This window comes from Saccopteryx bilineata, chromosome 3 (genome assembly GCF_036850765.1).
Source record: "Saccopteryx bilineata isolate mSacBil1 chromosome 3, mSacBil1_pri_phased_curated, whole genome shotgun sequence".
Classification (NCBI taxonomy): Eukaryota; Metazoa; Chordata; class Mammalia; order Chiroptera; family Emballonuridae; genus Saccopteryx; species Saccopteryx bilineata.
The window spans coordinates 213458860-213480311 of NC_089492.1; the positions used below are offsets into that span (position 1 = coordinate 213458860).

Sequence of the window (21452 nt, forward strand, 5' to 3'; positions counted from 1 at the left end):
CTGATATTAAGTCTTTTAACTTGTGCTTTTAACTATTCTGTTCATGTTATTAGAGATGAATAGGTACTTGGTATTGATTAGTATAAAGTTTATTGTATCTCTTTATTTATTAAAGTTTTTTATGGATTATTATAACTATCACTACTAATGTTAATAGTAGCTATTTTATTATGTGAAATGTTCCAGTCTCTCTTATGAGCCCTATTTCTTTTCATTTTAAAACATCTCTTTAAGATCAATACTATGTTCAGTATGCCACAAATAAGTTGAGGTATATAAAGGGGTTAAATAACTTACCCAAGGCCACACAACTACTAATCAGTAGTTAAGACTTAGATGTAGGCCTATTTGACACATGATGTGCTGTTAATAACTTTGAGTACTTCTTCTGCATTAACTAATTAAATAGTTCATTAAGCCAATATTTCTTAGATGTGTATTTCAGTTTGCTGACCATTTCAAACATGTATGCAAGAAGAAGTAAAATTGTGTTTTTTTATGAAAGCTAGGGGAACAAATATAGGTTTGGATGGCAGATAATAATGACTTCACTGTTCCTTTTTCTCTCAGAGTCTCTGGATGTATTAAAATCTTCTAATATAAGCCATACTCAAGTAATTTTTAAAATTCTTTAGGGAAGTTGTATAGAGACCACTGACACCTCTTGCAAACTGTTGAGATGAATAAACAGAAGATTAAATGTAAAAATATTTTGAAAACTAGAATTAATATTGAGTCAGAAATAATAAAAATGAAATCAACAGCAATATTTTCTTTCACTCTTGAGTAGATTTCCGGTTTGCTTTTTTCTTTCTCATTTTTATCTCTCTCCCCTTGGCTTTTAAAAAGTATATTATTATTAACATCTTTAATTTATAGCAATGTGTTTCTCCAGATTGACTTGTTACATTGACTCAATTTAGCTACCTTCGTATAACTCTTATTTTCCTAAGTACTGAAGTATGTTTCACTTCCCACCAAGTGTCTAACTTTGTGCCAAAAAGCAGATAAGTTTGATCCAGAGTGCATGTTGAGTTGGATGGAAGACAAGAGTCATTATTCTGAGTTTGGACTCCAGATGGATTTTTAAATTGTTTTTTAAATATAGCCAATCAGTTTCTATATTAATATTGGAAGCTTGCTATTTAAAGTTGTAAGAATATTAACAGTGATTTCAGTTTTTTTAGGATCAGGAGAATAAGCCAGATGGGAGAAGTTAAGCACATTTTAGCATGAAGGTATAACTCAGAACAATTGTGAAAAACTGCACACATTTTAAAACAGATTTTTATGAATAATGTATGACAGTGTTTTTCTGAATGTCAAAAAATACTAAATACTATGGTTTTCATAGTAAGTATAAATCAGTGTGAATTCTTAATCTATTTTGGTGAGATTATTTCAATTATTTTAGAAACTATTTCCATTACGTTGGAGGTGTACAATTAATATGTTTATAAAGTTGAAAAGGAAAACAGTTAACGAAGAGCATCAGGTGGAATGCGTTTTGGTTTATCAGTCAGTCCCTCAAGGACTGTGCAGTTTCTCGTTGTCTAGTTAAGGCAAGGTCAGTGTGAAGAAGCTTCAACAATACTAAATGTTGATGACAGCAACAGTTTAAAAACTCAGGATTGGAATAAAATCAGTGCCAGGAGAAAGAAATAAGGAGAATTCCATTTTTTCATAGTTAATTTTGTAGATCATATTCTCACCTGCCCATTTTCCCTGTGAAAATCTGCAGAGCTGTTTTTCTTTGGGTTGGTTCCCAATCCAAGGTTAGTATTGAAAGTTTAATGCAAATGCTGCTGCTTAGGACTGTGCTGTCGCCACTGTTCCATCTTCTCTGCAAGCTGTCATTCCCACTAGTGGTCGGGGAAGCTGAGAACAGGGAAGCTCAGTACCAACCTCCCCCACAGGCAAACCGGTGGTTGCCAAAGTGGTAGAATTTGTGGGACTTTGAAAATTCCTCTGTGTCCAGGGATATTTCCCTCAGTCCAGATCTTATGATTGACGTTCTAGCACTAACAATAAATGCATTTGGCTGAAAATATTGTAGTTTCCAGAAGTTATTTTAAAAATTTCCATGTCCTCAGAAAATGCTGATTTCTTTCATGTAACACCACTTTGAGAATTAGTTTATTATACCGTTTTTCTCAATGACACTTAGTTGAGGAGGACTATAAAAGTTGAGGGGAGCAAAGTAAAAACTGAGTAATAATTAAAGGAGGTTAGTGGGTCACTATGGTGAGGAGCTGAGGACGAAGGTTGGCAGCAGTCTGTTTTGTGCACAATGTATGTTCCAAGAGAAGGGGGAGGTGTGTGTGGAATAGAGAGGTCTCTATGGTATCCACCTGTAAGTCTCAAGGTCTGCAGTTTTCTGGGATCCTTCTCCTACTAAAACATTTTTTAAAATAATTAAGCTCCTTATTCGTAGAAATTAACAAGTTCTTTGCCTTACCCCAAGAAGTGCTTACACTCCCATGTTGTTTGATTTTTATCTCATTTTGAATTCTTACTTAGGGTTTCATTTTTTTTTTTATCAGCTGTGGCCATCTTATCACTTTTTTGTTCAATTTTGCCATAGCTTTCTCTGGTTATTTTGGCCAAAACATGGTTACAGGACTTTTTCTGTATTCCTCGAGGCATTGCTGACATGAGTCTTGTGGTGTTTGACAAATTAATTGAGACTTGGAATGACCTAATCTGTAAACTAACATTATTACATTACAGGAAAAGAAAAGTTAATATTGGCTTTTTGATAGCAGTGCAGTAGCAGCAGCCAACAGGAAATAGATGAGTGATTTAGGCGTCCTTAAGTACAAAGACTGTATTTTATTCACTGAGGTGCCTCAGCCCAATGTCCGGCATAGAATAAGTACATATTAGTGAATGAATGAACATTGGTGTTTTTAGGTTTAACTGACTATCCCCCTTTCACTTGGTCCTAGTGGTCATCATTTTATTTCCCTATACAAATATAACAGGCCGAATTTTTCAGTTTTGATAAAAGATTTAAAGGTCACAGAACAGTTGCAACTTTCCTTATTGTTAAGATTGCTTTGCATGGTTTCAGTTTTTATGGTCACTTTTATGGTCCTGTTCTACCATGGAAAAGAGGATGGCTGAATATAAGTGGTTTTATTTATATATCCAAATTTTAATTACTTGGAAGAAATTCAGGTATGTACTTGAAATTTGTGTCCTTCCCGTCCCTAAATATTTCTGATTTTAATTCAATGATGTGTCTTCTTTTCTTTTTTTTCTTCTTTTCCTTTTTTTTTTGTCTTCTGTTGTAACTGATTGATTGCTGGAAATTCTCGTTAAAATAAGTATTAAAATTAAAGTCTGTATTAAAATTAGATTCTAAGCCCCATTTATTATTGTGGTTCTTGATAAGGCAACTTTCTATCATAACAAAAATTGAAACAATTCTATAATTCATTGTAATGGGTTTTAATCTGTTCTAAAGCAGAATTTGTAAATTTTTCTATCAGTTTTTTCAATACATTTATTAGAGAAAAACCATGTGGTCAGTCACTGCACATTTTTGTTATTTTTCTTATGTGAGTATAGAAATCAGTAACTCAAATAGTGTTTTCAAAAGACTATAGTATAAACTAATTTTTTCAAGGAAAATGCAGATCCCTAAGTTGGAGCTTTGCCCAAGTTTGAATATAGACAGTTTTCCCAAGAACTTTTTCCCTTTGTTTTTTAAAACTTTATAGACTAGTATTTTAATAGAAAATAGATGAGTTATATAGTCACGAATTTAGTAAATAAATGGAGGCCTTTAAACAATAGTGGTGCTAATTCCAATATATCGCAGATATAATAATATTACATTAAAAGTAACAAAAAGAGCCTGACCTGTGGTGGTGCAGTGGATAAAGCATCAACCTGGAACACTGAGGTGGCCAGTTAGAAACCCTAGGCTTACCTGATCAAGGCACATATGGAAGTTGATGCTTCCTGCTCTGGCCCCCTTCTCTTTCTCTCTCTCTCTCTCTCTCTCTCTCTCTCTCTCTCTCTCTTCTCTCTCTGAAACATGAATAAAAATAAGTAACAAAAAGATATTCTTTCTCTTACTTGCTACTTGTCAATATTAAGAGAATCGAGGTATCATACTAAATACTTAAAATTTATTTTCCACCCAAGTAACTCTCAAATACATCCAAGTCTCTCCATCAGTTCTTTCATTCATGTAAGCCTCTCTATCAATTAATGAGCACTTACTATGTGCCAGGACCTGCTCTAGGCACTGGGGACACCCACATTGAATAAAATAGACAAACAGCTTAAATTAACTCTACAATCCTTAAGGAACTCTTATATATATATTCTCTAATTCCAGTACTCAAACCTAATTTATAATTATTTTCCACCTAGATTGTCATAATAGTCTCCTACCTGACCCACTCTCTTGCATTCTGCCACACCTCAGACTCCTCACCATTTTTTCAGATCATATGCCCATGAATCTGGTTTTTCTCTGATACATACGTCAATCTTATTTGAGTTCTTCCTATACCTCCAAGCCGAATTGACTTATATATGCCTTTGTTTTTCATTCTGTGAATGCTAAATTAAAAAAATAAGAAGTGGTGACTTTCTTACAGATTCAAGTAATCAATCACAGAATGCTAGCAATAAAAGGAATTTTGTTTTTTTTATTTAAAAATCATAACTATTATTTTAATGCAAATATAAGGTTACATATTTCCAAACATTTTTAAAAGAAAAATGCTATGTAGAGTTTTAATGTTTTTAGTGACGCCTTGTCAGTATTTATGCCAGTGTTATTTTTCTTTGTAGTACTTTTTTTTCAAGATTTTATCCTATTTTATTACTGCATATATATTTTCTTTTTTTTTTCAAGATTTTATTCTGTTTTGTTACTGCATATATATTTTCTTTTTATTAATTTTAATGGGGTGACATTAATGAATCAGGGTACATATGTTGAAAGAAAACATCTCCAGGTTATCTTGTCATTCAATTATGTTGCATACCCATCACCCAAAGTCAAATTGTCCTCTGTCACCTTCTATCTGGTTTTCTTTGTGCCCCTCCCCTCCCCCCTCTCCCTCCTTCTCCTCTCCTCTCCCCCCCCCATATTTTACTGCTGTTGTTTCATAAAACAAGACTTTAAAGCTCATGATATAGCTAGCTTTGGCAATACTAGATCTATAACTCTGTCCTGATCTATTTGTGTGTGTGTGTGTGTGTGTGTGTGTGTGTGTGTGTGTGTGACAGAGACAGAGAGGGACAGATAGGGACAGACAAACAGGAAGGGAGAGAGATGGGAAACATCAATTTTTTGTTGCGGCACCTTCGTTGTTCATTAATTGCTTTTTCCTATGTGCCTTGACCAGGAGGTTACAACACACTGAGTGACCCCTTGCTCGAGCCAGCAACCTTGGGCTCAAGCTGGTAGCTTTGCTCAAACCAAATGAGCCCTCGCTCAAGCTGGCGACCTTGGAGCCTCGAACCTGGGTCCTCCGCATCCCAGTTCGTCGCTCTATCCACTGCGCTACCACCTGGTTGGGCTGTCATGGTGTATTCTTAATTATGTTATTAGTACAACAAATTAATAGTACAAAAACAAATAAAACAAAACAACCAAAAGCATTTATTTTACTTAAGCTCTTTTAATTGCAAAGAATGGAGAGAGAATTATTTCATTCCACTCTGCAGCATTAAGGGAAGCAGGGACCATGGCATCTAAAAGTAGGTACTGTGATATGACTTGGTTTTATGGAGACAAGGCACCAATTCAAAGCAGCTCTGAGTATCTTAGCAGTATTGGTTTGTGCACCATTTACTGCACTTTTCTACTAGTACTGCTATTCATCTACTCTGTATCTGCCTTTTTGTGTTATCTTGATCTTCCTCTGACAACAACTTTCTCAACATAGTTTCTGCTTACTCGAAATTGTTTACTTATACCTCAGCTTCAGCAATCCACTGCTAAATATCTGAAACAATTGTCCTTCCTTTTCCTTCCCTTAACTACCGTTCCTTTCCCTTCCTTTCTTTTCCTTTTTCTTCCCTTCCATTTCCCTTCCCTTTCCTTCCCTTCCCTCCCCTTCCCGTGTCTCTCCTTCCCTCCCCTCCCCTCCCCTTCCCTTCCTTTCCCTTCCTCCTTCCTTTCCACCCTTCCTTCCTTCCTTCCTTCCTTCCTTCCTTCCTTCCTTCCTTCCTTCCTTCCTTCCTTCCTTCTTTCCTTCCTTCCTTCCTTCCTTCCTTCTTCCTTCCCTCCGTTCCTCCCTTCCTTCCCTATTTCCCTTCTTTTTGTCCTTCTCTCTTCCTTTCTTTCTTTCCTTTTTAAAAGTTAAAAAAAGAGAATTTGACTGACCCAACTTATCCCTATTTAAACAAACCTCTTCACTTGACATGACCTGATAGGCTACTGGCCAGACTTTGTGTTGGCCTTCCTTTGATCATGAGCCATCTCTGTGGCTCAGATGGGGTAGAAGTGAGCTCATGAAGAGAAGATTATGACTGTTTGGTGCTGTCCCCTTATCAGAGTCTTTGGATAAAGAAGAGTACCTTCAAAAGGAATTGTACATACAGAAGATGACATGAATAGCTTGTCTAGTTCACTATTAGAAGGTGCATCAATGAAAGAAAGCTCAAGAAGAAGTTGTAGCACCATGGACTAGGGAGGGAAGAAACTCTGGTTAGAAAATTCAGATGGGAGACGAAGAAAGAGAAGCATTTGACTAGACTCATGAGTTCATACAAATAAAAATAAGTAACAATAAATAACTAAAAACATTTTAAAAAAATAAAAGGAAAAAGGTTTATGGCAGGCAGAGAGTTTGTCTACTTTTCTGCCTTGTACTCTGGTTCCTCATTCCTCATCTTCCTGACACTCTCCTAGGAACTTTTAGCCTCCATCTCCTAGAGATGCTTTCTCATCCTAGGGAGCCACTGCCACTGTCTTAGTGCTTAGTACCTTTTTGTTTGTTTGTTTTGAGAGGGAGGGAGAGGGAGACAGACAGGAACAGACAGACAGGAAGGGACAGACATGAGAAGCATCAATTAATAGTTGCGGCACTTTATTTGTTCATTGGTTGCTTTCTCATAAGTGTCTTGACCACGGGGGAATAGGGAGGGCTCCAGCCAAGTCAGTAACCCCTTATTTAAGCCAACAACCTTAAGGTCATGTCTGTGATCCCACGCTCAAGCCAGCGACTCCGTGCTGAAGCCAGATGAGCCCACACTCAAGCAGGCGACCTTGGGATTTCACACCTGGGTCTTCATTGTCCCAGGTCGATGCTCTATCCATTCCACCGCCACCTTGTCAGGCTAGTACATTTCTTATTTCCTGTTATAAAAAGTATAGAATCTTGTTTAACATTTGGACAATTGAGAACAATGCCTCATTTTGTAATTATTCTGATCTTTAGTTATCTTAAAAATTTATAAATGCAAAGCAAAATTTAGTTAAAACAGTGGTTATATTAGATGCTATTGGTAAATGTGTAGCTTTAATAAGACCATAATTCATGAAATAAAACTAATTTTGTTAATGGTGAACAGCACCAGATGTTAGTTCTTGAGTTTGGCTAAGAAAAATTCAAGGTCAAGAACTCAAATATAAGCACAAGTTTATTTAGAAAGCAGAAGTAGAAGGATTGAGCCAGCTGGGTTGTGTGGACTCAGGAAATAAGTTTCAGAGGCTAAAAAAGGGCCCTTGGAGCTTAGGAGAAATAAAGGCAAAGAAAACACCCCAGGGTAAGGAGAGAGGGAAAGGCACAGGTGTGCTCCAGAGAGAGCATGTCTGTGGAAAGAAATGGGTGGGAAAGGCACAGACAGGGGAGAGAGAGAGAGAGGGGGAGAGAGAGAGAGAGAGAGAGAGAGAGAGAGAAACATAAGAACACTGGGTCCATCATCTTTAGAGGTTTCATCTATTTTTCAAAGGCAGGGATTTTAGGGGAGTTCTCAAGGGAGGATCTCAGTAGAATATTCATCAGCTTTCCAGGTGTGTCCTTTCAGAGACATTGGTCTCTACTGATCGGCAGGCACTAGTGTAGCAGGCCACTAGTCATTGGTTCTGATGTCAGCCATGGTGTCGCTTTGTCTAGTTTTGTTGCTTTTCTGGGCCTGGAGCTGAAACACAACTGAGGTCTAAATGTTTTTTGGGTTTTTTTTTTCTTTGTGACAGAGATAGAGAGAGACAGAGTGAGGGACAGATAGGGACAGACAGACAGGAAAGGAGAGAGATGAGAAGCATCAATTCTTCATTACAGCACCTTAGTTGTTCATTGAGTGCTTTTTCATATGTGCCTTAACCGGGGGCTACAGCAGACACAGTAACTGCTGGTGAGCCTTGCTCAAACCAGATGAGTCTGCACTCAACTGGCAACCTCGGGATTTTGAACCTGTATTCTCTGCATCCCAATCCAATGCTCTATCCATTGCATCACTGCCTGGTCAGGCTGAGGTCTAAATGTTATATCTACTTTGAACAAAACTCTGTCTCTGTGGTCAACAGACTCTAGATTTTGTTCTTAAAATTATTTGATGTGGGCCAGGACCTCATTGTTCTAAGAGCTTAATACTTGAAAAAGTGGTCATGCAATGGCTTGTATGGGAATCAAATGAGGCTGTTCCCCAGTCCTCTTGTTCCTCTTCTAAGGGGGCCTACCACATGGCTTGCAATATGCCAGAGGGGTAAAGGTCAGGGAGAGTCCAAACTACCTGACCAACGATGGGAAAGGTCAGGGTGTCTAAACTTCATTACCAGTGATATTCTAGGGGAGGTAGGGTCACCTTGGGGATGAAATTCCTCCCTACAATACTTGTTTGTGCTGGTGAACCTCTGTAACTGGCCCTCATTCCTGCTCTGCTCATGTCTGTCTAACTGCCTACTGCATCACTTTACTTGATTTGTTTTGATGATCTCTAATGTTTGGACATATTGATGAGAGTGAGGACAGCCTGCATTCAAGATATAACTATAGCATATAAAGTAATTATATAGAAAGCCAGGTTACTCAGTACTTGAGAAGTCTGTCAAACCAACATGATGCCACATTATCTTCATGACTGGTAAATTTATTTAATTTCTCAGACCTCACTTTTCTTATCTGTAAAAATGGGGAAAAATACCTACTTCATATATGAATTACCATAGAATTAACTGAATATTTGGGAGTATTTGGCACAACATCTGGCATATATTAGCTCAGTGAAGTTCCTTTGTTCGTTTCTTCCTTCCTCCCCCCACCACCTGCACCTTTTCCCATTGCCACTTCTCTGATCTCTAATAGCCTAATCAAAAAAAAGAGCGGAGCTTCCAGATGGTAGGCCTTTTCCTTTGCTCTCTTTTTCAATAGTTACTCCCTTGTTATGCATATGCTTACATATAACATATTGATAACACAAAAGTATTTGTCTCCAAATTTGCTTTCTTACTTTTTCCAGTCTTCTAACTACTTTCCAAGAGAACTCTGCATTTAAACTTTTTACTGTTAAATTTAACATCTCAAAATCTGCATAAGTCATTTTCTTATTTTTCAAATAGATACCTCTTCTAATTTACCTACTGTCTAACCAAAGCATCATTTTCTCCTCTAATTCATTAATTCAAGTTGGTAAACCCTCAGTGATTAACTGAATAACTCTATTCCATTACTTTATATTCTGAAACCTCAAAATTTTATCTTCAGTATGCAGTATATTAATTTGAAGTTTTTTATAACTTTTATAATTTATTTCAAGTTTTTGGAAATCCTGGGAGGTATTTTTTTAAAAAAGAACTTCCTCTTGTTCTCTTATATACACAGAAATCTAGTAGGTATATTTTGATATTCTGATTTTTGAATAGAGCTATACTTGTAAGCTCTCCCTCCCTTTCTTCCTTCCTTTTTGCTTCCTCTTGCTTACAGAAGAAAATCTTTTTATAGGATAAAGGATATTATCTATTTTATATCTTTGTGTGTTAATGATAGAAATTAATATTTAATTTTAGTTTTATTATTTGGAATTATTGTTCCTAACTTTTTTTTTAAGTGAGAAGGTATAATTGACATATAGCATTTGTTGCTAATTTCTTTTTTTTTATTTTATTTATTAATTTTAGAAAGGAGAGAGAGAGAGAGGAGAGGAGAGAGAGAGAGAGAGACAGAGAGAGAGAAGGGGGGAGGAGCAGGAAGCATCAACTCCATATATGCCTTGACCAGGCAAGCCCAGGGTTTCAAACCGGCAACCTCAGCATTTCCAAGTCGATGCTTTATGCACTGCACCACCACAGGTCAGGCTGTTGCTAATTTTTTAGGCAGCTTTATAAAGCCGTTTTTGATGGACCTATGAAGAGGCTCTTTGATTTGTGTTAGCTCATTCATGGAGTGTTACGACGATAATTTGAATTAGATAAACTCCATGGATGTGGTCCAGTTTTTCAATAGTTACCAATGGATTATGTCTCAGGACATTCTGTTTTAGCATTAAAGAACTAAAACCAACTTCTAAGCTTAGCAAAATTGCGCAAATACATTTCTTAATACCAACTTTTTCTAAGAGATGTCGCTTTTTGTTTTATATACTGTGCTACCATCTCAGTTGATAATAAAATAATTCAAATATAATCAAAATCAAGAATGTTAATAAAATTTACTTAATAAAAATAAAATCCTTATTGATAAGATTACATTAAAAAATAAATTAGCGGCCCTGGCTGGTTGGCTCAGTGGTAGAGTGTCGGCCTGGCAGGCAGGAGTCCCGGTTTCAATTCCCAGCCAGGGCACTCAGGAGAAGCACCCATCTGCTTCTTCACCCCTCCCCCTCTCCTTCCTCTCTGTCTCTCTCTTCCCCTCCCACAGCCAAGGCTCCATTGGAGTAAAGTTGGCCCAGGCACTGAGAATGGCTCCATGGCCTCTGCCTCAGGCGCTAGAATGGCTCTGGTTGTAACAGAGCAACGCCCCAGATGGGCAGAGCATCGCCCCCTGGTGGGCGTGCCGGGTGGATTCTGGTCGGGCGCATGCGGGAGTCTGTCTGACTGCCTCCTCGTTTCAACTTCAGAAAAATACAAAAAAAAAATTTTTTTTTAATAATAAATAAATTAGCAGGAGTTACATTTATATTGATGAGGAAGACATAAGTTGGGGTATAAGACAACCTAGAATGTGTTTAGTTATTTGGCTTATATGGGTTACTTTTCATAGCATGTTTTCAACCTTACCCTTTAGGGTCTCAAAGGACATCCAGGCCTCCCAGGACTCCGAGGTGATCAAGTAAGTACTTCCTTTATTAAACTGTATCTTTTCTAGTTACCCACTAGGGAACTTCATTGAAAGATTATTTTTCCCATCTATTATTTCAATTTTCTAATTACTTACTTTTTGTTTAGCACAGGACAAACTTTCAATTGATTATATATTATAGTTATGTTTTTTTTCTTTATATTCCAGATGGAGTTTTACTACCTAATACGTATGTTTTAGAGCAGCATTTCTTAAACTTTTTTCGTTCATAAACCCCTTTGATAATCGCACAAATGCTAATGAAATCTTTTCTCAGAAAATACACTTATCCATGCACATGCCCACACCCACACTCACCTATACACACACACCTGATTTCTTTTGTACGGTTTCAGGGCCTTACCTCTTTACTAAAGCCTGTCCATAGCTGTTAGTTCCCCGATCCTTGCATGAGGGAATATAAGTGAATTTTAATTACAATACAGATTAGGATGCCATGTATACTGCTATTCATTATACACAGTCATGCATATTTAAAAGTCAAAGCTGTTTTGGAACTACAGTACCTAGTTTTTAATTATGTTATTCTTTCTCTCTTTCACCAGAGAATATTATATCATTATGTCATAGGGGAAAAAAAGTCATATCTCTTGTTTTCAATCCAGGATGTAGTAGGCCAGTATGAATAAAGCAGTGAAGATGGTAGGAGATTGGAAACTAACTAGGGTGACAGAAACTATATTGGTTTCAGGAAGCCCTAAGGCAGCTCAGGAAAGATGTGCTTGGGGTTGTCATGTGAGGGAAAGATATAAATGAAGAAATAAAGCCAGTTTTCTATTTCATTTGTGTTAAGTGGGACAGTGCACTCTGTTCAGTCCCTAAGGGCACAATTTTTTAAGGTTACTAGTTACTAGACATGGCAAGCAAAACGTATCAGGCACAAATTGCAGTTTCCTGAAGATTAAATGATTACTGAAAATTTTTTGAACTTCTATGGGTAAAAATTATAAAGGTGGGGGGGAAATTTGCAAGGAAAAAAGTCCCTAGAATACTGCTTTAGCTGAAATGTGAAGATTCCAATGAAGAAAACCTAATACTTCACAAGAAAATGAAAAATTTATCTTGTGTCAGGTCTGGCCAATTCTCTCACACCTGCTTTATAATCTAATTTTGTTTAGTGTACATGTTATTGTTCTGTGACAGTTATGCTTTTAAAAGGAGTCTAAAATCAATTTTAAAGATCGGAGAACATATTTTGGAGTTAGTTCTTATTTTCTATTCTAATTATCTCCAGGGAAAAAAAGGCAAAATTTGATAACTGTGGAACAACTAAAATCATTTTGTACTTAAACTGTAAAAATGCTGTGGTCATTAAGAAGAGCATAACTAACTTGCTAGGAGACATTCACTTATGGAAAATTTGTAAATGTCTATAAAGTGGTCAAACATTTGAAAAATTATATTATCTGTACAATCTGTAGTGATAAGAGCTGTCATTTACTAAGTTTTTATTAGTTGCCAAACTGTACTATTTGTTAACTACAATTTGTAGTAGTTTAGTCATTTATTGAATATTTCCATGTTACCTAATATAATGCTCAACATCACTAAGAATGATTGCAGCTACCTTCACTTTTAAATATATTTCTTCACATTATTCTATTTTATCCACACAATAATACTGTTATGTACATATTATTATTCTCATACTATGGAGAAAACAGAGAGAGAGAGGTTCCGTGGTAGCAGTGCTGGGACTCACCAAGAAGTCCAACTGACTCAGAGAGCGTGCTTTAATGCTTAGAGTGAGAAGTGGTATCAGACAGCCTTTTTATTCCTGATTCCTCCAGAGGCTATAAGATACAACTTTGTGCCTAAAGTTCTCCATTCAATCTAAAGATTTAAAGAGCCATTAAAAAAAAAAAAAAACATTTTTGAGTGCAGAGTAAATTGAGTTGTCATTTATTTTGAGCTTCTTTTGAGCTTCTGTGGTTGTCGCAGTGATTTTGGGTATGGTTGAGTTAGGATATATTTATGCCATATAAGACTTACTTTCTAAAGGCTTGCTTGTTTACTTTGGTTACTGCTACTCCAGTATAGCAGAGTTCAACCATCAAGTGGAGCTCTTTTGTGTATTTTTCTGTGAAGTTGAAATATTTTAGCTCTCCACACATTGCTTTAACATATTCTATGAAAATCCATTCAAAATCAGAAGATTTCACTTATGTCTTATAACAGGTTCCGTTTTAGTTTTAGCTGAGGCCTGTTAACCTAATTTGTCTGGGAAAGGAATGAAAGGGATTGTGGTGGACATTAGTCAGATGGTGACCTACAGAATAAAAACAGCATTTTTAATCTGTTTCACTCTTCTATTGACATACCTAAATATAAGATTCATAAATGTTAGGATGTAGGTCTGTATATTTTGGAATTGGATGGGTGGGGTGTGAAGGAAGCAGCTGTAAATAGACTGAAACAAATCTCTTAATTAGAGAGCTTTCCCTATAGTACTACTAGTATTTATCTGCACTTCAAACCTATACTATAAAAGCATCTTTGAATGGTGGTCTCTGGAGTTAGATTTGCTGTTTAAATCCTAACTTCTTACTATGTAAAATGACTTTCCACTGGTGACAAACTATGTCTCACTTTTCTTGTCTGTAAAGTAGGGATAATAATACTTATCTAATAGGTTTTGAGTAGATTAAATAGCATAATATATATAAAATACTTGAACTAGTTCCTAGCACATAAGTGCTCAATAAATGTTATAATAGAAATAAAATATATATTATATGTAATATTGATAAGGTCATATCTAGTACATAAATATGGTTTTTGAAATTTGTAGGATATAATCTCTTTACTTTTAGACAGTTTTATTCTGTAATTGTCAGAAGGCCACTGTTTATTCACATTCTGTTAAATTGTCCATTGTCATTTAGATGTATAGATGTTTGTATAAGTGTGTGTATGTGTGTGTGTATACACACACTAAAACTTTTATTTGGGTTCACATCCAGGCTGTGCTACTCACTGTGGTATCTTAGATAAGTTAGTTTTCTTCATATGTAGAATGGAAAAAGCAGTATTCCATCTCACAGATGTCAAGTACTTGGCATAGTGACTGACACATAAAAATGTGTTTGTTAAATGGTAATTGTTGGAGCAAGGGAAGGAAAGGGAGATAAAAGAGAGCAAATGAGGCAATAAAATTGAGAGATGGATTCTGAAAAAAGTGGAAAGAAAGATATTAGGAACCCACTTGTCTAATAGAGTGGAAGGGCAAAACTTTTGAACTTCAATTTTCTATTTGTATTTTCCATGGTCTTTCTGTCTCTAGATTTTTTGAACTTTAGGAGTTATGTAGTTTTCTATTCTTAAAATGGAAGTAACCACTCTTCTATTTCAGAGGTGATGTGCAAAGGGCTAGTGTATTTTATTATTTCTCTTTACAAACAGCAAGCAGAAAATGAATTATACGTAATAAATAAGGAAACTGTGTAATTTACCATTGTTGTTACCATTTGAAGCAAAGGCAGCTCAACACACATTCTTCTTACACTCCCTTGCTTTAAGAATTATTTAGCCCTGGCCGGTTGGCTCAGCGGTAGAGCGTCGGCCTGGTGTGCGGGGGACCCGGGTTCAATTCCTGGCCAGGGCACATAGGAGAAACGCCCATTTGCTTCTCCACCCCCCCTCCTTCCTCTCTGTCTCTCTCTTCCCCTCCCGCAGCCAAGGCTCCATTGGAGCAAAGATGGCCGGAGCACTGGGGATGGCTCCTTGGCCTCTGCCCCAGGCACTAGAGTGGCTCTGGTCGTGACAGAGCGACACCCCAGAGGGACAGAGTATCGCCCCCTGGTGGGCAGAGCGTCACCCCCTGGTGGGCGTGCCGGGTGGATCCTGGTCGGGCGCATGTGGGAGTCTGTCTGTCTCCCCGTTTCCAGCTTCAGAAAAATACCAAAAAAAAAAAAAAAAAAGAATTATTTAAGTGGGACACTTGAATCCATGTTATCACAATAAATTAAAATTAATAAAAATAAGCAAATAAAAAAAGAATTACTTTATAGACAAACTGAATGAATGAATGAATGATGTTTCACTGAAAGAAAGTATAAACAAATGGAGGTATTTCTTCTTACTTTTCCACTCCATTTTTAGCATGTTTCCTTTGTTATGACTTTGAGTCTCCATATATCAGCCTCCCTCCAGCAAACCTTGTATTAAAGCAAAAATACAAAGTTATAAATTCAAAAAACATTTACCATCCAAAGTTACTATATGAATTATTACATAAAACTGTGTGATGATGCAGGTATTCACCACTTAATATCCATTTACTTAATCAGACTTGCAGAATAGGTTTACATTAAGGAGGTTGAAGAGGATTTTTTTGAAGTTTACTATACCATTTAGTCTTAAGGAGCTTATGCTCATATGGTTAACGCGAGTTGCAAGATGATTGAGACAGAAGAAAATCAATTCAAAAAGATAGTGGTTATTAAGAAATGTACCAACTCTTTCTCTTTAATAAATGTATTCTTTATTTATGTATTTTTTCTATCTTAGATTTATTATTATTAATATTCAATTTCTCATTTAGGGCCCTAATCTAACAATTTTATTTTTCTTTAGACATTTGGGGTCCTTTTCATTTCAAGCAAATGATTTCAAGCAGATAAGCCAAATGTAGGGCCCTTAGTATTTTTATGAGGAAAAAAGTCTTTCCAAATATGAAAACATCAAATTTGATTCCTTGGGTTCTTATGACTTCGCTGTATTTTATTTATTTTTTTATTTCAGGGACTTCCAGGGTTCACTGGTAATACTGGTTCACGTGGTTACCCCGGCAGGCAGGTGAGGTAACTATATTTACACTTTTCCTTTCTTGTTTGTCTTCACTAGGATATTGTATGTTCTGATTTTCAGAGTTAATGTTTGAATAATTGGTTTATTTTTAAAATAATGAATTACTCAGAGCAAAATAATTTCAAAATCAAAGTTGTAAAATCTTCTGGCCAGGGCACACAGGAGAAGCACAGGAGAAGCTCCTCCACCCTTTCCCTTCTCTTTTCTCTCTATCTCTCTCTTCCTCTCCCCCAGCCAAGGCTCCATTGGAGCAAAATTGGCCTGGGCACTGAGAATGGCTCCATGGCCTCTGCCTCAAGCACTAGAATGGCTTCAGTTGCAACAGAACAATGCCCTGGATGGGCAAAGCAATGCCCCCTAGTGGGCGTGCTGGGTGAATCCCAGTCAGGCACATGTGGGAGTTTGTCTCTCTGCTTCCCTGCTTCTCACTTCAGAAAAATTAAAAGTTAAAGAAAAGTAAATATTCGTCTAAAGTTTTACTGCAGATAGTATTGTGTAAAATGGAAGTAGAGGTTTTAAACCTGTTTGATGTGATATACCTACAATTTTAAAATGCCCAAGGGTTTAATAAGATCTTAAAATAGCCCTGCTGCTGATTTTACAATACCACCATGGACTAAAATGGAATAATGTAAGAGTTAAGACTGTATAATAAACATCATTTTTAACTAATAAAATTATAAAAACTTGAGACATGGTTGACAGTGCTACATATACTACAAACACTTTTAACTAAAATGAATTTAATTTTTGTATACTTTTTTGAAAATTCATTCTAGTCATTTCATATTTATTTCCCTGTAATTGTTTACTTTCTCTACCTCATGTAGACTAATAAAGAACACATTTTCTTTCCTAGGTTTTCCTGAATTGATTACTTACAATTGAAATTAATTATTCATTTAGCATATTAGAAAACTACATATAAAATATATTTTTTTATTTTCAAGAATGAGGGCAATAAAAATGCCAATAAATAATCTATTGTTAACAAAATTTTATTTTTTAGGTCTTTAAAAGTATGTGGAGTGTATTGCGTATGAGAGTCTTATCACCAAGTACTGATCTGTGTTATCTGAAAAATATAAAATATGCTGCAAATATTCAAACATGTGGACATTGCTATGAATTTTAAAATGTACTTATTTTTTAAATTATGGGAATATATTTTAGATAAATTAATTAGAAGTGTTTTAAAATAACCCAGTTTTCCAATAAGAATAATTTTTGATAAATTATATTTTGTATCTGACCACATATGTTAATGTACTTTTTTAGATAACCTAAAATATATTTGCGTGTAGATTAAATACAGTGACTCTTTTGGCTCTGAAATTCTAAAATTCCTTAAACATATGTAGTCTTCATTAACTACATAGAGTTTTGAGTTTTGTACTTGTGAAATGATATTTATTTATATGTCATTTTTATTCATCTGTTTATCAACACCTCTTTTAAAAGTACTACAATATGATGATGTCTTTTGTCCACACTAGGGTTTAGCTGGACCAGAAGGAATTCCAGGTCCTAAAGGTATACGAGTAAGTAAGCATTTTCATCATTTTGTTAAGTATGTTTCCATAAAAGTAGAATGATATATACCAAATATTTATCATCTTTACACTTTTGTAGGACCTTTGAATGTAACTCAAGTTTAGCCTGAAAAGAGTTATACTTGTTAAACAGATATTTTTGCTGTTAAGGCCACAGAAAATAGTCTTATATTATACTAATAGATTTTATACCATTCTTTCATAGCTCTTATCTCATTTGCATCATTTTGCTAGCTTCTATAAAAATGTCTGGTGTGATAGGCTATGCTCTATAACATTTATAGTATTATTTGTTTATAAGTGTATACAGACCTAAGAAATCATCATAAAAAATGAAGATGGAAAAATTCTTATTAGTTTAAGGCTGAGGTAATATTGTGATATAAAAACTATCTGCACTGGAGAAATATCTACAAAGAAGAAAATAAGCTTATCTTGAGAACATACCATTGCAGTTCCAAACCATTAAATGAATTGCTAACCACCTTTTTTTTTTTTTTTTTTTTTTGTATTGTTCTGAAGCTGGAAACGGGGAGGCAGTCAGACAGACTCCCGCATGCGCCCGACCGGGATCCACCCGGCACGCCCACCAGGGGGTGATGCTCTGCCCATCCGGGGTGTCGCTCTATCGCGACCAGAGCCACTCTAGCGCCTGGGGCAGAGGCCAAGGAGCCATCCCCAGCGCCCGGGCCATCTTTTGCTCCAACGGAGCCTTGGCTGTGGGAGGGGAAGAGAGAGACGGAGAGGAAGGAGAGGGGGAGGGGTGGAGAAGCAGATGGGCACCTCTCCTGTGTGCCCCGGCCAGGAATCGAACCCGGGACTTCTGCACGCCAGGCCGACGCTCTACCACCAACCCAACAGGCCAGGGCCACTAACAACTTTTAATCATTAAGGGAGTAATAAAAAAAGTACTGTGGTATGTCATATAATGTGCTAATAATTACAATCAAACTTGCTTCTAGTAAAAATTAGTAAAAGTTTACTAAAGTTTTTGATTTAAAAATTCTCCATTTTTAATATTTTCCAGAACCTACAACTGTGTCTCATGTTATTTAAAATACTTTTTTGGAATGAGAAATGCATAAAGTATTTAAACAGTATGTGCTATAATATTTTAAATTTGTAAATTCCTTAAACATTTTCAAATACTTTCATATGTATTTTCTTATTTTATTTTGCTATCAATTATGTAAGGTAGGAGAACAGGGTAGTATCTTCATTTTATAGGTTAGAAAATAGAAAGCAAAAAAATTTATGTGATTTGGCAAAGTCGTAGCTGGCCCAAACTGGAATCAATAAAATCAAAGTCTTCCCACCTTTAGCTCTGTACTCTTCTTGCTTAGCCCATGCTGTCTCTACCCTTGCTTTAAATGAAAATAAGTCATATAATGGGGAAAAGTCATGTATTTTTTTATTAGAAGCTACACCAAAAGCACATGTTGATTTAAATTCAGGAAGCAAGAAGAAGGAGGACAAGAACATGGCTTTTGGAGTTAGACTGGCTTCCTTTTTTTTTCTTTTTTCTTTTTTCTTATTCTCTAAATCTGTGACTTTAGATATCATTCAATCCTTCTGTGCTTCATTTTTTTTAATCTTATTAAATGATGATAATTAAAATTTATTTTTTAGGTAGTTAGGAGAACTACCTACACTTAATATTCTTAAAGCACAGTACATAGCACATAGCATGAACTTTCTATGCAGATTCTATTATTACTGAACTTGGGAGTTTCTTCTGTACATGAAGTAATAACTCCAAGGCATGTTATTTGGCACTGTGCCATTTTCTCTTACTGTATTTCCTCATCTGGCTTCAGTGATTCTTACAACTTTTTAAAGTTCTTTATGTAATTTTTTGCACTACAGTGGTCCATAAAGTCATGGTGCACTTTTGACCAGTAGTAGGAAAGCAGCAAAAGATGATAGAAATGTGAAATCTGCACCAAATACAAGGAACTCTCCCAGTTTCATACCTATTCAGTGCAGTTCGATGTGGGCTCATGCAGAGATTTTTTGGGGCTCCTTAGGTAGCTATCCCGTATAGCCTCTACAGCAGGGGTCCCCAAACTACGGCCCGCGGGCCACATGCGGCCCCCTGACGCCATTTATCCGGCCCCACCGCACTTCCGGAAGGGCACCTCTTTCATTGGTGGTCAGTGAGAGGAGCACATTGACCATCTCATTAGCCAAAAGCAGGCCCATAGTTCCCATTGAAATACTGGTCAGTTTGTTGATTTAAATTTACTTGTTCTTCATTTTAAATATTGTATTTGTTCCCGTTTTGTTTTTTTACTTTAAAATAAGATATGTGCAGTGTGCATAGGGATTTGTTCATAGTTTTTTTTATAGTCCAGCCCTCCAACGGTCTGAGGGACAGTGAACTGGCCCCCTGTGTAAAAAGTTTGGGGACTCCTGCTCTACAGACTCGTCACTGACTGATGGCCTACCAGAACGGGGTTTCTCCACCAAACTGCCGGTTTCCTTCAACTGCTTATCCCACCGAGTAATGTTATTCCTATGTGGTGGCGCTTCGTTATAAACGCGTCAATATTCACGTTGCACTTCGGTCACGGATTCTAATTTAGCGAGCCCCAGAACACACTGAACTTTCCTCTGTACCATCCACATCTTGACTGGCATGGCCGTGGGCTGCTCCGCTGTATACACAGTGTTACGTCATCATCTGCAGATGCTCACATGCTGCCACATCATCCTACAGAAACTGGGAGGGTTTTCCTTTTATTTGGTGCAGATTTCACATTTCTATTGTCTTTTGTGCTTTCCTGTGACCGGTCAAAAGTGCACCATGACTTTACGGACACACTGTATATCCAGGATGGCAAACCTTTTTATAAAAACTACCCATTTTTGCAGTGCTGGTCAACCTGGTCTCTCCCGCCCACTAGTGGGCCAATTGCAGCGCCTTTGGTTGCTCCGCTACTGCCCACCATGAAAGCTGGACCGCCCACTAGTGGGCAGGAGGGATCAGGTTGACCCACACTGCAAAAGTGGGCGGTTTTTATAAAAAGGTTCACCATCACAGCGCTATATTATGCATCTTCTTGTTGCCATTCCCCAATTTGTATTGAAAATTATTGTCGGCCCTGGCCGGTTGGCTCAGTGGTAGAGTGTCGGCCTGGCATGCAGGAGTCCCAGGTTTAATTCCCGGCCAGGGCACACAGGAGAAGTGCCCATCTGCTTCTCCACCACCCCCCCCTTCCTCTCTGTATCTCTCTTCCCCTCCCGCAGCCAAGGCTCCATTGGAGCAAAGATGGCCCGGGCGCTGGGGATGACTCCTTGGCCTCTGCCCCAGGTGCTAGAGTGGCTCTGGTCGTGACAGAGCGACGCCCCAGATGGGCAGAGCATCGCCCCCTGGTGGGCGTGCCAGGTGGATCCCGGTCGGGCACATGCGGGAGTCAGTCTGACTGCCTCCCCATTTACAGCTTCAGAAAAAAAGAAAGAAAGAAAGAAAATTATTGTCTAGATAGTAACACTTTAAGTTGTAATTTAAAATTTTAATGGACAGCTTCATCAAAAGATTTCTTTTTAAATATCAATCTAATTATTATTTTTTTTAGAAAGAGAGACAGACAGACAGGAACAGGCAGGCAGGAAGGGAGAGAGATGAGAAGCATCAACTCATAGTTGTGGCACCTTAGTTGTTCATTGATTGCATTTCCATATGAGACTTGACTGGGGGCACAGCCGAGCCAGTGACCCCTTGCTCAAACCAACAACCTCAAGCCCAACCTTGCTCAAGCCAGTGACCTTTGGGCTCAAGAGACCGACTATGGGGTCATGTCTGTGATCCTACGTTCAA

General features: G+C 37.1%; 1 protein-coding gene across 1 annotated transcript in view; it reads left to right on the top strand.

Moving 5' to 3' along the window:
- The window catches only part of COL24A1 (collagen type XXIV alpha 1 chain), a 367011-nt gene that overhangs the window by 74178 nt on the left and 271381 nt on the right, over positions 1 to 21452 (top strand). Inside the window, exons 9-11 of the mRNA XM_066264956.1 lie at positions 11196 to 11240; positions 16014 to 16067; positions 17576 to 17620. Of these exons, the coding sequence (XP_066121053.1) occupies positions 11196 to 11240; positions 16014 to 16067; positions 17576 to 17620 (144 nt within the window). The remainder of the gene's footprint in view (positions 1 to 11195; positions 11241 to 16013; positions 16068 to 17575; positions 17621 to 21452) is intronic.